The sequence below is a fragment of the Bactrocera neohumeralis genome, chromosome 2 (assembly GCF_024586455.1).
Source record: "Bactrocera neohumeralis isolate Rockhampton chromosome 2, APGP_CSIRO_Bneo_wtdbg2-racon-allhic-juicebox.fasta_v2, whole genome shotgun sequence".
NCBI lineage: Eukaryota > Metazoa > Arthropoda > Insecta > Diptera > Tephritidae > Bactrocera > Bactrocera neohumeralis.
In genome coordinates this window covers 3707854-3727643 of record NC_065919.1, presented here as the reverse complement: position 1 = coordinate 3727643, position 19790 = coordinate 3707854, and the positions used below count along the sequence as shown (strand labels likewise).

Here is a 19790-nt window from a genome sequence, read left to right as displayed (position 1 = left end):
AAATCAAGTGAGTATGATGTTTGGTTAATTTTTGGCAGCTGTTTTGCGTGGACGCGTTTTGGTTCGCCGCGATGTTTGTACCAATGCTCAGGAGATGTTGGACTAAGTCCGCGATAACCCAGATCTCTTCCAGGGAGTCACAACTGGTGACGAGTTTAGGTTTATGGTTGTGACGTGGAAACCATAGCCCAATCATCTCAATGGAAGCTGCCGCATGAGCCAAGACCGAAAAAAACGCGCCAACTTAGGTCGGATATGAAGGTTTTCTTCGATTGCAGGGACTTCGTGCCAATTGGTCGTAAATATTGGTCAATAAAAAATTATTACCGGCAATCATGCGCATTTTGCGAGAAGCAATCCACCAGAAACGCACGGACTTGTGAAAGAACAAAAATTGGTTTTTGCAACAAAGGACGACGCTACACTACGATTGAGGGCTATAAACTGCATCGGAGGAGGAACTAAACCAGATCAAAAATAATTAATTTTTTAAATGCTTTGAGGATTGGAAAAACGCTGACAGAAGTGCAACACTTTTAAATACAAAAGAAATAGATATTCATGAATAAATACACACTTTCTTGAGAAATACAAAATTCGCCATACTTTTAAAATAAGCCTCGTATACTATATACATACATATGTATGTGTATGGGTTTGTATATTGAAGTCAATCCAAATCTTATTGTGCATTAAAATTAAGAGCGCTTTTGATCCGTGAATTTATGACCAACCATTATTACGGCAAAGCTCTTCCAGTCGCTTTGGAGCGCATACCAAGCATATAGCATTATGTCATTGAGGGTATAACGAAATAGAATTGCGTGAAATTCTGTAACTCCTTTCTGTGCGTCGAACACCAGCTAAGCGCAATTTATTGTCTACGCAAAAATTATCGGCCGCTGGCATGCACTACCGGTTGGCAAGTACTTATAGACAACCACTGGCAGCAACGCGACGTTGGAGCCTTAACAGCTGGTCGCTAACAACTACAAACGAGTGGAAATAACAACAAAATGGCATATTTTATGCCGAAGCTATGACAACTGTTGCTATCATCAAAAGGAACACTTACAAGATGTTGCTACAGCACTATTCTTTGTGGTGCGTATGTTCGTATGTGCGCTTACACACGGCTAAGTGGTAATCTGCTCACGCGCGCAACCGCACAGCGGCACATTTCCACCAGACGCAGCGTGTATTAAGCCGTATTTTTATTAATTGATTTGCATTTAATTTCATTTGTATTTTTGTGCGTCTGTCTAGCTGTATGTCTGTCTGTCTGTATGTATGTGCTTGTGCGTGCATAGCTAGATTTGTCGCCAGTGAAAGAGTGTATTGACGCCTAGCGAAGCGTCCGAAACCGGCAACAACTGGCGTTGCGCATACGACAGCGCTGTCCGCCCAGTCGCCAACAGCCGAGTCAACGACAGCGCCAAGCGCGCGCTCGTGCATGCATGCTCCCTCTTGGCTGGCCGCTTGCTTATAAGTGGCCGACGCGCTGTTGAGAACGCTTCAGATAGACAGTACCTGTGCGCGGTGCTGGTTGTGGGTTAGTTAAGTGTGGCGCTAGTAAATAGTAGCAGGGCTCAAATAAGCGCAGCATAAAAGGCAGTGCGCGCACGCGACTTATCATTGCTACAAGCACACATATATACTTGTTTGTGTGAATTTTCGTACGTTTCCTAAATTGTGCATATAAATAGTAATAACAGAAGACTTTTCAGTCAACATTTTGCTGTGTTTTCGTTCGAGTAAGTGTAAGCAAATGCAAAACCGGAAAATTTGTGATTTCTTCCTTAAACTTTGTGTTACAGTTGTAGACATTGAATAACAATTCAAATGTAATCGCCATAAATTTCATTAATTGGAATGTGAAAGTACGCGCCAAAAAGTGCAGTGAACACATTAAATGTATAACTTCAGAAAAAACGCAATTTTGAACTCCAGTAACGAAAACAGGAAGTCTAAAATCGAATCAAAACAAAATATAAATTTACAAGTGCTTAAAAAATTAGCACACCAGTCACGGAAAAAGCAATCAGACAGATTTTAATTGAGTTTAAATAATCAGGGAGTTGAAAATAATTTATTTGCGTTCCGCTTTAATTACAGTGGAATTTATTCAAAATTATGAACATTTTTTTCAATGAATTAAAAATATAAATATATATTAAAAAGTACATATTGTTTTCCAGTACATTATTATTAATAATTTTCATCTATATTATGTATGGTGACTATAATGCGTATTATACATGGCAACCACTTACCGGTCATAAGACATACGCCTTACTTACTAAAAATGCTTTACTTTAAAAAAAATTTGGAAAATGTTAAAATTTTTTTAAACAGGCTTATGTCTAGAAATTTTTTTCATTTATGAATTCTTTTACTCTTAACACAATTGAGATATACGCTATCCTATCTTTTAAGTTGGATCAAAAAGGACTGAATGTGTTAAATTTTACTGAAATGGGTACAAAAGTTTAGAAATGAACACCAGGGTAAAACGTGACACGTAATTTTATATACATACAAGTATATCGATATTAGCTAGACATTTCGACGATCTTTTATACACAGAGTGTTAAAACTCAACATTATCCAACCACTGGTGGAACTTACAAATTTTATGGCGACACAGTTATTAGAAAAAGTTTTTCTGAAATTACAACATGTCAGATCCTTATAATTAATTTCGAGGTGCGAGGTTCACTGGTAGTTAGAATTATGTGTGTGGATGTGGTTCATTTGACATCAAGCATCATGTCTTGACTTTCAGTGAGTGGTTCTCTGCAAGTAGAAGGATGCATTTGAGCGGTCTCAGACCAACTGTTGTACTGTTTGAAGTTTTTCAGAAACCATTAGTTTTTGATATTTAGCATTCTGGCTTGAACCTGTTGAAACTCATGGCTTACCGACGAGAAATATACGTTTTACAGCATTCAACTATATTCCAAGACTTCGATGAATTATATTTAAATATCGAAGGAGGGTTCTGAGTTATAGCCAGTAACTATTGTTTGAGCCCCATAAAATAAACGGTGTTTAGCGAAGCAAAATGTTTCCTTTGCACACTTCTTCTTTTACGATATTTTAGAGATTAGTTTAACACTATCGAATTACAAAAACCGTGAAAGTCAATTTTAATTAGTATTGTCTCACTTAATTAAGCCCGCACAATAGTAAAGATCGCCTTAGAAACTGTCTGGTTTTCATAAATTCCTTTATTATATTTATAAAATTACAATATTTATTTTTAAAACACAGTTCAAACGGAGATAACCTTAAAGAGTGAACTCGCAATGAATATTTTTTAAACGTTATCTGTAACTTTTATATAAAAGTAATTTGTAATAGATTTAATCAAATTAATTAGTCAACTTTCACGTCTCTACAAACATATCTCCGCAATTAATTTACCCCTCACCAATCTCTTGTAATTTTCGCAAATCGATATTAAATTGCCATATTTTTTTTTCTAATTCACTCTGCTGCTCATATGCAAATTGCTGCAATGACATTGTTGCAGTACAACAGCAAATACAACCACGTAGCTATCTGCGTATGAGAATTTTGAACTCTCCGCTTAGATTCCGCTCCCAACCCACTTGCAATACATAGTTGCATTTTCGTTGCACATCAATTATGAGCAAGAAGTCGTTGCAGTTACCGTTACCTAAGACAACCGTTGCCGGTAAGTAGTAATATGTGTATGCGTGAGTGTTCACTCATATCCTCGCTTCCCCCGCCCCACGCTCTTCCCTCCAGCGTGCTCTTCGAGTGTTTAATTAGGTTGTGTGAGCGCAAATTTTAAATTCGATTTTGATTGTCTCCAATCAATTGCGGTCAAACGGCGCTGAGCGTCTATGGTGTAATAAAAAATTTACTCCTATACATTGTATAAAAACAAATAGGCAAATGCTCTTTGAGTTTGTTACACTATTTCATTGTCAATGGTAACATATATATCTCTTGATAACTTTTTTAAAAAAAAAAACGCATAAAATTTGCAAAATCTCATCGGTTCTTTATTTGAAACGTTAGATTGGTTCATCATTTACTTTTTGAAGATAATTTCAAAATGTTGACTCAACAAGATGGCAATGCCACACAGCTCGCGATTCTATGGCCATTTTGAGGGAAAACTTCGGAGAACAATTCATCTCAAGAAATGGACCCGTAAGTTGGCCACCAAGATCATGCGATTTAACGCCTTTAGACTTTTTTTGTGGGGCTACGTCAACATATTCTCCAGCTTTGGAAGACAACATTTCCGAAGAAATTACACTTCAAAAAGTTTACATTTCCGTCAACATTTAAATGAAATTATCTTCAAAAAGTAAATGTCATGAACCAATCTAACGTTTCAACTGACAAATATATATTTTTTTATAAATAATTTAATAAGCAATATGAATATTTTTTTCAGTGTATACTAGTTAATTCTAATGGCTCATATTATTTACTATTAAGCACAATATATAAATACATAAGTATTATCTATCTTTGCATACTTTTAACCACTTGTTAAGTATTCTTGAGTTGAGTCAATCATACCTATCTACTTACACGATTCGCTAATATTCGGGTTTATGAACGACCTTGAAATGTGAAAATACTATTGGTTAGTAGGAAAATATGTTTACAGGGTTTCCACCTTTTTTGTTTTGATAAAATGTTGAGTTTATCTATGAGTTTATCTAAATAATTTCAAATAAAACCTTTTATTTCTGTTACAATTATCGTCAGTCCAAATTCAGAGAGCTTCCCACACACATTAATCAGCTGTTCGAAAGGTGGTTCACAGTTTTAGCATTCTAAATTTATCTGATAATATAGAAATGTCCAAAATCATGGTCAAAAATTAATATATATTTCTTTTGGGTCTAATAATATCGACTGATAGCTAATTCATTAATTTATAAAGCTTTTTAAGAGCTTTTTTTCTGTTGACGAGCTTTTAAAAAATTTTCTATAATTTTGTTCAGACCCTTAATGATGACATTATGTTCTTACACAGACTGATTCGAAAAAGTACAATACTATTAATACCGAAAGTTATAAATCATAATCAAGCCTTGAATTTTTGTAATTTCATTGATGCTTGATGTATTTTAAGGGGTTACATGGGTTTCCTCGGGTAAAAACAGCCTTTTTTTAGCAATTTTTTCTAATACAAAAAAATTAAATATTTTATTAGATTTATTGTTATGAACATACACTATTAACAAAGAAATTCAGTAAAAATCAGTTGGAAAGCAAAAATACTTTAACTCGGCTATTGAAATTCTGAAATTTTTGGAAAAAACTATTTTAAACTCGGCCATTGCGACGCCATTTTCGGTGACCCCTCGGAGAAAAAAGATGCGCCCGCGTTGGCAGGATAACTCCTTACAGGATCATCTAAAGTGAAAAAATACGTGTTTTAGTTAAAACCTTAACTTATAACGTGAACGAAGGAAAACATGAAAATTGAATTTTTTTCAGACAAAAAATTAGAATTTCAATAAAAATTTCGCGGCATTTTTGCTTTTTTCAAATAGTTGTAATAGAAAAAATCCTTCGTCCAAGTCTTTAACAATTATATCTTAAAGACCTGTGTAAAATTTCATAAAGATCGGTTGAGTAGTTCTCGAGAAATCTTGCCAACCAACTTCAAAAACACAGTTTCGAGAAAAATGCGTTTAAAGGCGGCGCACTTAGCCTAGCTAACCTCCAGCGCACAAGTTCTGAAGGCTGTATCTCCGAAACTATTACTCGGATCAACTTGAAATTTTAGGACAATATTCTAGAGGTATTGTAGAATTTAACAAGACAATAAAATATTAGATTTTTTGAAATCCGTAAAGTCATGTAACCCCTTAATCTAATTCCCTACAAATTTCGCGTCCGATGATTTTAAAACCACTTTTCACTTTGACAAAAAGTCAAATGAATGGAAAATCTAGTATCGCAACATAGGTCATTTCCCTTTATTACATATTGATTTTTTACTAAAATACTGGAAAGGAGTATATGAAGTTTTAATGGAAACATTAATCAAAAATTTGGGGATAAAAAGTCGTTTGACTTACTTTGAAAGCCACCGCCTTCTTAACTTCCTCCCAAACTTGGAACCGGAAAAGTCGAACATGTTTTTTTGTTTAAACTCAATGCGAATAAGTTAAGAGCTTTTGAGCCAATGTGGCAAATGATGCTAAGCTTGCAATAACAACAATATTTAATAACTTAGAATCATCAACTTTGATTCAAGATATAATATGGATAAATTAAGATGGATTTTATTGCAAAACAAGATAGAATACTTCAGCTTAAATCGGCTTAAGTTATTTTAACATATAAATATTGAGATTAATTCTCGGAAAGTGATCAACTTTGTCTGCACCTGCTTATATACATATTACATAAGTATTATATGTGAATCCCTGTTTGGAAATTATAATAAGCACATGTTAACAACAACAAAGCGGCCATCTGGCTGCTAGTTGACGCAGTACATATGTATGTAAATATGTTTATATTGAAATGTGTGCTTTTAAATAGAAAAAATAAATAATTTTATATGATCTTGTTCTAAAACAGCTACTCATTTTTATATTTGCATATCATGTTCACAAAACTAAAATACATACATACAGGCATAACTAAACAGCGCTACATTTGCATTACAATGAAACTAAACAGTTGAACAGAAAGAACAGATTCAGCCAAATCGAAAGCTACCGAATTAATTATGGTGTAGGCAACTTTTTTTTTTGGCTGAATTTTGTTCTACACTTTGCTACATTTAGTTTCGAGCATTTGACTTTTTTTCGTATACACGTTTACTGCATTTTCATTAGCGTTTTCGTGCTTTGTTTACCTGTATTGATTTAAACAATTTCTTGTTTAGCTTTGGAATAACAGAAACAAAGATTTGTATGCTCGTCCAGTCGTCGCTAAAATTTCATTGAACGCAGGCGAAAAAAGAAAAAAATAATAATTTTAAAATAAAAAAACTATCATCAACGAAACAAAAAATAAATAAAAAAAATCTATTGAAAAATCCATTAAATCTCCATAAACAATTAGAACAGCTCTATTTAACCTAAAAATATGTGTGAGTATGCAACACATGTACGGTAAAATACACATACTCGAGACTGCGATTGGAAATTTAATTTAAAACAAGAAAAAACGTTAACTGTTGCACCGAAGCTAAATACCCTTCACAGGTGCACTTATGTTAGTAACTATGAGTCCATTTGTATGAAAGCTATATGCTATAGTAATCCGATCTTAACATTTTTTCGGAGATTACATTGTTGTCTTAGAAAATAACATATACCAAACTTCGTGAATATATCTTGTCAAATGTGAAAGTTTTCCGATCGTTCAGTTTGTATGGCAGCTATATGTTATAGTGGTCCGATATCGGCAATTCCGACACATGAGCAGCTTCTTGAAGAGAAAATGACGTTTGCAAAATTTCAAAACGATATCTTAAAAACTGAGGGACTAGTTCGTATATATACAGATAGACGGGCAGACAGACAGACAGACGGACATGGCTAAATCGACTCAGCTCAACATACTGATCATTTATATATGTACTTTATAGGATCTCCGACGCTTCCTTTTGGGTGTTACAAACTTCGTGACAAACTTAATATACCCTTTTCAGGGTATAAATATACAGTTTTTTATTATTTAGTACAGACTGTTTTATACAGACATACATACATATGCTCGTATATATGTATGTATGTATGTATATAAAAAATTCATTTGCCCGAAAACGTTTAAAGTTTGTTAAACAGCTGACACAGGAGCAAAGTTGGTAAACGGTTTCATTGGCCCAGACCTCGATGCGTGACTTACATTTTAATGAAATTCTCAAGTTGAACTAACTGACAACTCACTGCTCTAGCTGCCTTTTAAATTGTTTACTATTGTTTATCTGTTTTTTTTTTATTTCACATTCAAGTGTGTTAAATCGAGTGACTTAAAATGCATTTTAATTTGTATATTCATGAAAGAAATTGGAACAGGCATGTACATTAGGGTGGCATATTTTTCTGTAAATCACTTGTGTCGAATCTGCTCTCACAATCTTTTATTGAAGATGGCATCGGCTTTTTGTAAAATTATGAAGATTTAGTAATATAAATTTTCGTTTTGATTTGTTTTTTAAATTAATTTGGATATTATTAGGTTCGGCACCAAAGTCTTATACTAAACAAACATTATTTTGTTATTTTCAAAAACTCTTATGGAGGAAATTTTTCATTATAAAAATCAAGCGCTCCAGATCAAATTAGACCCGCACGACCAGATAAACCTTTCTCATCGGGCACAAACAGCTGCCAAACAAGCACTAATTGATGTATGGAGATCAAACTGCACACAAACATAAAAAAGTTTGTACCAATCTGAGGTGAAAATATCAGCCCGTTTTATATTTGATCTTGAGTGTAATGTACATAAATGTGGAACATAACATATACATATGTATATACATAATTAAATAAATATAACACCACCTGTCGTAATTTACATTGCTATCAAGCACCAAAAATTTTTCCAATTTCTTGTAAAAAACAACTTTCCTTTTGGCCGAATTAGGAAGCAACGAACAGAAAGAACTATAAAAATGAATGTAGAGTTCAAAAACATCACAGAACTTAATGGTTACAATATTTGCATCGATTATACATACATATCTTTGGTCTTTTATATGTGGCATACGTCATATAAATATGCGAAAAGGGGCTTGCATGATTCAGTCTACCACCGAACTGCTAGAGACCTTTATAAGAAACTTTTTTATATCAATATGGCGGGACGATGTCCTTCGGAGAAAAATAGTTAACAGAATCTAAGATCCCCGGGCGATAGTCGCGCGCTTAAAATGTGCGGTTGCAGCCGAACGTAGCGCTTCCTTACTTGTTGTATTTGAAATAACTCTCTCTCTCTCAAACCCTTGAACGTTTCATTCAACGTTAATCCAGTAGCATTTTTAACAGCAGCATTACCCTCTGTACGGTCTACATATGCAGGCGGGAGAGATATACTCAGATATCAACTCGAAATAGAAATTTATTACCGCTATTAGTTATTATTATCCGTAGTAGCTTAGCAATTCGCAATTTATTTTATATAATGCCAATTTGATTAGTTTTCTACGAAAAGTTCGATCGAAATCAATTCTTTGTAGTTATTTACAGTTTTTAATGATTTTCGTTAATAAGAAAATACATACATGTGTATATGGAGTCGGCCCACTAATATTGTGAATATAACTAATTTTGGCTAGTTGAAATGAATTATGAAAAAATATAAAAGTAATGAGAAATTTAATATTTGAATGATAATTTATTGCAAGTAAAAATTAGTTTGCGACAGTGTTAGTGTCCATTCATTTCCAACTTTTGTTTATGTTTTCTTCTAAAATATTCGATTTCTCCTTTCATCGTTAAATTTACAACTAATAATAAACAAAAATCCCTCTTGCCCATTTCGACTGCTTCTAAGGCCTGTCATTAATTAAGACATGAAAATTCATGAGCTTTAAAATTTATTTGGCAATAAAGTTAGCAAGAAATAATTGAATTAACATTTGTGTGTTTGTATAGGTATATGCAATGAAAACACGAGCCAAAAGCGATCCATATTCAAAAATCAACAAATATATAGAATTATAGAGGTTTTGTTTACTTGTCAAATTTATGGAAACAATCTATTATAATTTGATTTTTTTTTATAAAGAATAAACAAAAGACATACATATGTACATATGTATATATTTACAATTTTATCTCGCTCTCTTTTTCAATTTAAATTACCACGAACCGCACAAACTATTGCACTGAATGTTTTGCGGGATACGTATATAGCACCAGTGAACTAAAATGGGAAATGTCTGGCTGCGATAGCTGCCATCAGACTCAGAAAATATGGGTACTTAGATGGCTGCGAGCCTGGGCACTCTGGAACTGAATATATCCTCTCTGTTCACATGCCCTCGAGTAAAAGCTCCATTAGCATCTTGAGGTTCACTACTGGACTGTTGGACCTCAGACCAAATCAGCAAATGCTGTTCTATGGTTTAAGGAACTTTTCGCTCTTAACGAGGCTCACCTTTCAATGGAATTCTAACTGCACACTGTTTTATCTTGATTGATACAGTAAGATTGAATATCTTATCGGATGCCAACTGCGTCAGATGTTTCGAAGAACATGAGATAGAATAATCTCAACTCTTCTTTCTTGAATAAACCGCTTTTGCCAGATCAAGTCGGATCTCATACATTTGTGATAGGTTCAAGGCGCTTTGCTGATAGCTGACATTCAACTTTAGGAATTTTCGTTTGACATCACAAAGCACTGTACATAACAGTCTAAGTGTGATCCCCCCGCAATGCCGAAGGGCTATCCAACCTAATCTAACCTAATATTAAAAAAAACAACATATGACGTGGAGGATACCACTATAAATTAAATCCGTACGATGGAGATTGAAAACAGTAAAGGAAATAATAGACATACGCTGCATTGAGTGACCTCTGAGGGTTTTAAAATTCACCCCTGAAATTTTTTGAGTTTACGAAAAACTGCTACTAGGTGCAGTCAAGTATTAAAAAATCAAAATAAGCTCATTGCCTTTCAAAATAAATGTATATAGTATATATTTCGTAAAAATTGTGACAGAAATCTGTTTATTAAAAAATATTTATATACATATTGATATTCCAGCGCAGAGACAAATCAAGATGGCATCACAACTACGTTATGCTTGCGCGGCCTTGACCTTCATGGCCATAGCCTCTCTCGTGCTCGCCTTCACCGATACAAACGCCGCGGAATATGAAACGGCGGGGCCAGCAGTGCAACAAGCTGCTAGCAGTTACAATTATTTCCGTCTGCCAAGATCCGTGAAACCACAAAAATACACGCTACACGTGATCACACACCTCGAGAATCCCGAAAACTTAACATTTGTAGGTGAGGTCGCCATGCATTTGATCGCATTGGAGGACACAAGCAACATCACGCTGCATGCGCTCAATCTCACCATAAATAGTAACGAAATTATTCTGCGCAATCTGATTGCCAAGGAGAGCGAACAGAAGAATTGTGTGCGCTCCACAGAGGTGAACAGTTACCATGACTATTATATAATGCATTTGTGCGAACCCCTGCGCAGGGGAGAGGAATACATACTCACCATACCGTTCTCGGGTATATTAAATTTGAATTTGCGTGGCTACTATCGTAGTTCGTATGTGGATCGTGCGAGCAATCAGACAAAGTACGTTAGACTATCCGCCAAGGTATACCCACTCTAAACAACTTCTATGTAAATATTTTTGATGCTTTTAGATGGCTTGCGGTTACACAATTTGAACCGGCGTCGGCGCGTCTAGCATTCCCCTGCTTTGATGAGCCCGATTACAAAGCGAAATTCGTTGTTATACTCGGACATCACAATAAGTACACGGCCTTGAGCAATATGCCCCTTAAAGAGACACGTCCTATGTAAGTCTTCTTGCTTGGTCTTTCAAGAATTATTTTTATTTTATTTATGTATACCACCATCAGGGCTGATAAAAAGGATTGGGTTTGGAGCGAATTCGAAGAGTCGGTGCCTATGTCGACATACCTGGTCGCCTATACCGTTAACGACTTCGCCTATGTCAATTCGGAAACCAGTTTGAAGAATAAAGTGCAATTCCGCACCTGGGCACGCCCTGATGCCATCGATCAATGCAACTATGCCGCCGATGTGGGACCAAAGGTGTTGCAATACTATGAAGATATTTTCAATATCAAATTCCCACTGGATAAAATCGATGAGATCGCTATACCCGACTTTAGCGCCGGCGCCATGGAGAACTGGGGCCTGGTCACCTATCGTGAAACTGCATTACTCTATGCGGAGAATGTGTCTTCTTTGGAAAATAAACAACGTGTCGCTTCAGTCATTGCGCATGAACTGGCTCATCAATGGTTTGGCAATCTGGTCACAATGAAATGGTGGCAGGATTTGTGGTTGAATGAAGGTTTCGCCACTTATGTAGCTAGTTTGGGTATTGAACACATCAATCCCGAATGGCGTGGTTTGGAAAAGGAGTCGGTCGACAATACTTTGGCTATATTTAAGCTTGACGCGCTCAAGAGCAGTCACCCAATTTCGCAGGAGATCACACATACCAACAAAATTGCCGAGATCTTTGACTCTATCTCGTACAAGAAAGGCTCCACCGTTTTACGCATGATGCATCACTTCCTCGGCGATGAGGCATTCCGCTCCGGTTTACATTATTACCTCAAGAAACACGCTTACGGCAATGCTGAGCAAGATGATCTATGGTATGCACTCACCGAAGCAGCTCACGAATTCCGCACACTGCCAAAAGCTTTCGATATCAAGACCATTATGGATTCATGGACCTTGCAAACCGGCTATCCAATAATTACAATAACACGTGATTACGATCGTAAATTGGCCAAGGTCACACAGATTCGTTACCTACTCGATACATCCGCTTCACGGGAAGCCGAACATAGTTGCTGGTGGGTGCCCTTGAGTTTTACGACTCAAAACGAGATTGACTTTGGTGCAACTACACCTAAAAACTGGCTGCAATGCAATGAAATGAATGAGCCGGTAACTCAGACTCTTAAGGATCTGCCTGAGGCAAACGAATGGATCATTTTCAATGTACAAATGTCCGGTTTGTATAAAGTAAAGTATGATGAACGCAATTGGAATATGTTAATCGACACTTTGACCAGCGATGATTACCGGAAGGTACATGTTATCAATCGCGCACACCTCATCGATGACGCTTTGACCTTAGCCTGGACCGGCGATCAGGATTATGACATCGCAATGCGTCTGATTGAGTATTTAGTACGTGAACGCGAGTATATTCCATGGAAAGCAGCTTTGGATAATCTGCGTGACGTGAACAGAATTTTGCGCCAGACTCCAGAGTACGAGTACTTTAAGGTAAGTGATTAGTGATACGAAATTTTATCTTTCCGAAGTGTAAAATTTTATCTGAAATTTTGGAATGCTGCCCTGAATAATTAAATCAAACTGAAAATTGGAAATTCATGTTCGCAGCTTTTCTTCACTGTAAGTAGTAAGAAACACATACTACACAGCTTACACCTCTGAAGAAAAGTAAAAAGTGGCATCCCCACTACTCTTTACCTGACTTTCACGAACTATGTACTTAACAATGCTTGACATTTATGTGAAATATTTTATTTTGAATCTCTCTTTAAATATCTTCTAAACAAATTTTAGAAATACATGCGCAAGATACTCTCCCCCATTTACCTGTACCTCGGCGGTTTGAATGTGACTGATGAAATTAAAGCGGCACCGCATACCATACTCCACAAAGAGCTCATTGCCAACTGGGCCTGTCGCTTCGAAGTCGAAGATTGTATACCAAGTGCACAGCAATATTTCAAACATTGGCGTGCCGTAGACAACCCCGACGAATACAATCCCGTACCGAAGGATCTGCGTTCAGTCATCTACTGCACATCTATACGTCATGGCAACGAAGATGATTGGCAATTCCTTTGGGCGCGCTATAAGAACTCGAACGTGGCAGCTGAGAAGCGTACTATAATCTCAGCTTTGGGTTGCTCACGCGAAGTTTGGATCTTGCAACGCTATTTGGAATGGGCATTCGACAGCGACAAACATATACGCCGACAGGATTCAACTTTCGCTTTCGGCGCTGTGGCACATGGTGAAGTTGGCTTCCACTTAGCGCGCGATTATCTAATTGCCAACATCGATTTCCTGCACGAATAGTAAATATTTTATTAAGGTTATGCTTTTGTGTTTTCCTATTTACCCTCTTTTCTCCTTCTCGCATCATTGCAGCTTTGAACCGAATGGCTCTGAATTGCGTCGTCTCCTCTCGCCTATCGCAAGCCAAATGAGCAGTCAGCGTGAGTATGAGAGGATGAGTGCATTCTGTGAAGAGAACAAACAACTTTTGCGCAAGGTCGAACAGGGTGTTCAACAGGCTTTGGAGACGATCAAAATCAATGCACAGTGGAAGGAGCGCAATTACAATGAAATTTCACGTCGTCTACGTAGCCGCCTAACTGTGGACGAGTTTTAAGAGATGCAATAACTCAAGCTCGTCTTAGAACGTAGCAATAAATATTATGTATTAGTTTTATGTGCTCCCTCGTGGAAGCTTTTACGGCATTATTATTTTTTAATATACACTGGATTCATATTTTTTATTTAAGAATATCACCAGCTCATGATGTTTGAAGACGACGTAATGTGTATGTGAACAAAATATTTAAGTGAACAGAATTTCATATATTTCCGAAAATAAAAATCAATAAAAATAAAAAAATTCGAATCTTCTTATTTCAAATATCGCACCAATTCGTAATGACCAGTTAAGTATAGTCCATAGCCGCTCAGACTTTTGAACTAACAGAACGGGGGAATGGCTATTGAGCTTGTGTCCTTGCTGCAGTAACACAACTTTTGTTCTGAAAAGTGTTTGGCCCGGATGATACCTGCCATTCGGGTTGGGGACATTTGGACCATGAATTTAGAATGTTTAAATTGATCAAAGTCTTTACTCGCCCGTTTCCATCATGCCGTCGTCATTAGTTATTGAGCGATTTTCATAAGAAGGCAAATACTGTGGTTTATAGCTAGTAATAGCGCCACCTTAGAGCATCGCTTCTCGCATCCACTCTGACTCGCTTCTACCACGTGGGTCAAAAATTCATTCGAAGGTTGTGCAGTCTTCGCTGTAAGTCCACGATTGAAAACTGCTTTAGGGTTGTCATTAAAAATACCATATTGCTATTTTGTTAATAAGAATTACATTTTTATTTCAATTTTTTGCTCACTTACTCTCATCGGCTTACTTTCAGTACAATGTTTCATTAGAATTAATAATCATAATCATGATCAGTTAATTACATACTTCCTTTTTGTTCCATAATAATTATATTATTATTTAATAATAATAATAATTGTCATCAATATTATATTTGTATATATATATTTATGTATCTATAATGGTATCCACATAACTAGTTCTCATACATGTATATATATACATAGTATATGTATGTATATACAATATATGGATGTATGTTTGTTTGTGTATGCATATGTACTTGTATGTATATATTTACTGTGTGTTACTGTTAACATTTTAACACTTTCTGTTGGATTCTCTTTCACTCTTCGATAACGCTGAAGAATACACGTGTGTATGTTACATTTATTCTCCACATTTCTTCGTTACTATTTTGCACTGCCACGCGGAATTTTTTTTACTCATAAAGCTTTAAGGCCTATGCCCTTTTGAATTACAGACCGTTATACTGTTTTGCTTATTTTTCAGGCATGTTTGTGTATTTCAGCCAAAGACATATGCATCTGTATTCTGCAAAAACTCGAATGCATGTGCATTTTGCGCCTGTATGTATGCTAAATATTGCTCACAGCTTAAATGAAAGTGAATGTACATAGCTGCTCTTAGCGCTCAAATTAGGCAGACGCTCAATCAAACCGTACGCCACGCAACCAAACAAGCAATCAGCAAACAATAATTACATATTTTTTAGCATAATTTAATACTTATAATTAAATTATTTAACTGTTATGTATATGCAGCTTTCACTTATTTCATATTAAATAATATGCTTGCATGTGTGTTTTTTTGTTTACTGTACAATATATAATGTAACATAATTGGTTGGTTGCTTCTTTATTTCCATTTGTTGTTGTTTTATTTTAGGCTTTAGTAATAAATCACTTCAACTTTATTTTTAAGCTTATACTATAATATAACTGTTACTTTTTTATTTTTAATTTTTTTTTATTTATTTTTTACATATTTTTTAAGTGTTACGAGAATTTTGTAATTTACATAAATTATTTTATTGGCAATTTTGGAAATTGTTTTTTTGTTTTGCCTTCAGCATTGACTTGGTCTAATAAACTTTCTTAAATAGTTCAGCTTTCATTTGTAATGCTTTGCTTAATTACGATTTCTAATAACAGAGCTTAGCTTTTGTTTTTACTATTACTTAGTATCTCATATGTTTGTATTACAATATTGTTGTATTTTATGTATATATAACAAGATTTTTTTTGGGTTATGGAAGATAACTAAAATAAGTGTGTGTTCTTATTCGATGTACTGCTTTTTCTTTTGCATTTTGATAATTTTGCGAGTATGATTTTCAGCGAAATATTTCTATTTCATTTTATTTACTAGGCAATAAAAGAGAAACATATATATTTTTTTAATTGCAGAGCCGTATATACATATGTATGTATATGTACATAGGTATGTATACCATGTTTAATTATTTAAGGTTGTGTCGTTACGAAGCGTGCTTTCTCTTACAAAAAAGTATTTTTTTCTAAAATGTCATAATCAGCTGTTTTATATTTTTCTCATGAGTTTTCTGTTTACATTTTGATGATTTTGTGTTATTTCAAATTTATTGGTATTAAGTTATAACCCAAAATATGCATTATTAAAATCTTTGAATCACATAAAAAGAAAAAAGGCAATACAAAAGAAAACGCCCGATTTTGTTATTATTTATTGAAACACTTTGTCAAAAATGATGTTTTCGGGCTATCGACACAACCTTGTATAATAGAATCATGATGTATATAGTGTTATTTGAAGACGTTATTGAGCTCATCAATATTGAAAAGCATATCAATGAAAATATTTTTTTATTTGAAGTTTTTTCCGAAATTTTCGCTACAATAAAGTTTTCGAAGCTTCAAAAATTAAATAAAATTTAAAACTACCATTTAAAAGGCATTTTACACGCTTATAACAACTTTAAATTTTGGTAAAGAATTTTACTTTTTTTTTGTAAATTTAAAAAAAAATTCATTCTAACCTAAAAAGCAATTTTTTTAACAAATATGGATTTACAATATTTAAAAACACTTATCCAAGTGCACAATTTATATGCCGAGTGCACGCAGTGTTTAAGCAAATCAAATGTAATTTAAAGTTATATTTCGTAACAGCCTAAAAGTATGCAAATGAATTGCAAAAAGAAAAAATATTTTCATATAATTTTACATCATTTGAAGGTTAAATAAAATAACAATAAGTTTTGAAATAAGCAAATGTGCAAATGTACCTTCTAGAAACTTCTTCTAAAGTTTTTTCACTCAGTTCTCTGCTTCGCTTTTGTTGCCCTCAATATTTATTGCAATAATATGTACATACGTGTGTATGAAAGTTTATATATACATATATATTTTTAATACATTTGGCATAACATAACATTCATATACATATGTTTGCAGATATTTATGTGTGTATGTAGGTATTCGATAGAAGTTCAATTTCTCATAATAATTTCTTTTAGTTGCTTTTTTATGTTTAGCCATTTACTGTTGCAATTTGTTGTTGTGTTTTTACAGATTGTATTCAAATCTTTCATATTTTTACTATATTTTTCTAATATTATTAGATTTAACTTTTAAATGTAACTTTTTTAAATATATATTTATGTAATATTTCATGGAAAACAAATATATATGGTAGTTATGGTTGCCTGTTAGTTTTACTTTACATATGTATTTATGTTTGCATGTATGTGCATGTGCATAGGCTTTGTAAAGTTCTGGAGCTATTTACTTAGTATCTATGTTAGGCCTTTCAATTTGCAAGTGTATTTATGGTTGCTTATAACAATTGTAGATTTTTTCGAGCTTGTTATTGTTGTTGTTATAACCTTTTTTGCGTTTAATTTATATGTATAATGCTTTTCAGCTGTAAAATTCTCTTTTTTAAACTGTAGTGAATTTTTTCTTATAAAATTGATTTCATAATTGTTTCGGACCAGCGCTTTAAATTCGTAGTATATTTAATAGAACGAAAGCTTGCTTAGTTAAAATGTCATCAACATCAAAGCTAGAAAAAGTAATAATAATATAAACTGAAAAGTAATAAAAAGTAAATACAAAAAATTAATATAAAAATGCGAATATAATAAGAAATCAAAATAAAATAAATTTAAAAAATGTAGGAAACAAAAAATATAAACGAACTAGAAAAAAATTGAAAGCATGTAACACGAAAGCAATTTTTATAAAATATCACGCATAATACAAATAATGGTTTGAAACAGTTTTAACGTGGTTTAGTTGGGAATATCAGTTTTGGAAAAAAATATAAAAAAAATATACATATGTATGAATGTATAAATAAAATACAGAACCAATTTTAAAATTATTATTTTTTTAATACATATCTGTTATAATATTATTTGACTTTTAACCAAACAGAGATTTCACTTTATTCTAAAAACAAAAAAAAAAACGAAGAAAGTTTTTAATAAAATACTGAGTTTCTGCAAAGTTCCTAAAAGTTGACATTTGGTATTTTTTCTTTTTTCGGTTATGGCGAATAAACGTTTTTCCTTAAGTTAAAATATTATATAATTATTTCATATTACATATCTAGTTACGTATGTATTAATTAAATAAATATATATATGTAACTTTCATTCTTCCAAACAAAAAAATAACATTTTCATCAAATATTTTAGGTTTAAAATAAAGTTTTGTAATAAAAAAGATACATTTTAGAAATGTAAATTTTTGCCAAATTTGTATTTTGTGTTTTAATTTTTTCTGAAATTTTTTGATTTATGAAATTATTTATTTTTTAATATTTTTTTTGTAAATGTAGGTTTTGCAAACTGTGTTTGTAAATTATGCGAATAGGTCATTATTTTTATATAATTGTATTTTTTATATACATACATATGTATCCTTTTAAATTGTTTATTTTTTAAAATTGTTTATTCGAAATTTCTAATTGCTTAATATGATATTATGCTCTAGATTATTAAAAAAAAAATGTTATCAATAAAGTGAAACTCAAATAATATTTTTTCAAATACTAAACAAATCAAAATTTTCATGTGTTTATTTATAATTATTTTTTTATTAATCAATTCAATTAAATTTATAACATTGCCTGAAAAGGAGTCACACGGAATCCGCAATGGATGCCAAGTGAAATTAGAAAATATATGTGAATATTACATTTGCAACTAAATTGACCAAAATTTAAAACGTCATTACTAGAAAATATAAAGATATTATAAAAAATATAAAATTAAACAACATGTATACATTTTATTATTATTAATATGTAAAAGTATTAAATATACAAATATATATATAAAAACACATAAAAAATAAAAAAAATCCCAAAAAAAAAATAAAATTAAATAAAAAATGTCCAAAAACAAAGAAAAAAATATATATTAGGGGAAAACAATTAAGTAAAAGTATAAAAAAAACTTAACACGAGACTAAAAAAAACCAAAAAAATAAAATAATTGCAAAAAATTAAAAAAAAAATAATTCCAGAAAAGCAACAAAGAGATATCATAATAAAAAATAAACAAAATATATTAAATTAAAAAGAAATATACAATCGGCTCAATTGTTCGATAAAAATTATTTAAGCTACCCCTAAAGGTAGGCTACGATAAAAACTTCACAACTCTCCATCGATCAGTTAATAAAAAATAATTTTTATACTCAACAAAGGCGATACTGATTTTGTAGTCTCCTAACTACAGTGAACAAATTTAGAGAGTGGCACCGGAATGAATTTAATAACAATAACAAAAATATATTTATATAAAAAAATAAACGCATAAAGATAAAATAACAATAAACATAAAATTCATAAAAACAACAAACAAGTAAAAACAACTGAAATGTAATAAAA

General features: G+C 33.1%; 1 protein-coding gene across 1 annotated transcript; it reads left to right on the top strand.

The window, feature by feature from the left end:
* The first annotated feature begins 1509 nt into the window (after positions 1–1509).
* Positions 1510–14393, top strand: LOC126751161 (aminopeptidase N-like). Its single transcript, XM_050461204.1, has 6 exons — positions 1510–1754; positions 10741–11296; positions 11368–11523; positions 11587–13000; positions 13304–13824; positions 13898–14393. Exons 2-6 carry the CDS (start codon positions 10758–10760, stop codon positions 14139–14141), a joined length of 2874 nt encoding a protein of 957 aa, XP_050317161.1. The 5' UTR covers positions 1510–1754; positions 10741–10757; the 3' UTR covers positions 14142–14393.
* Positions 14394–19790: the final 5397 nt, after the last annotated feature.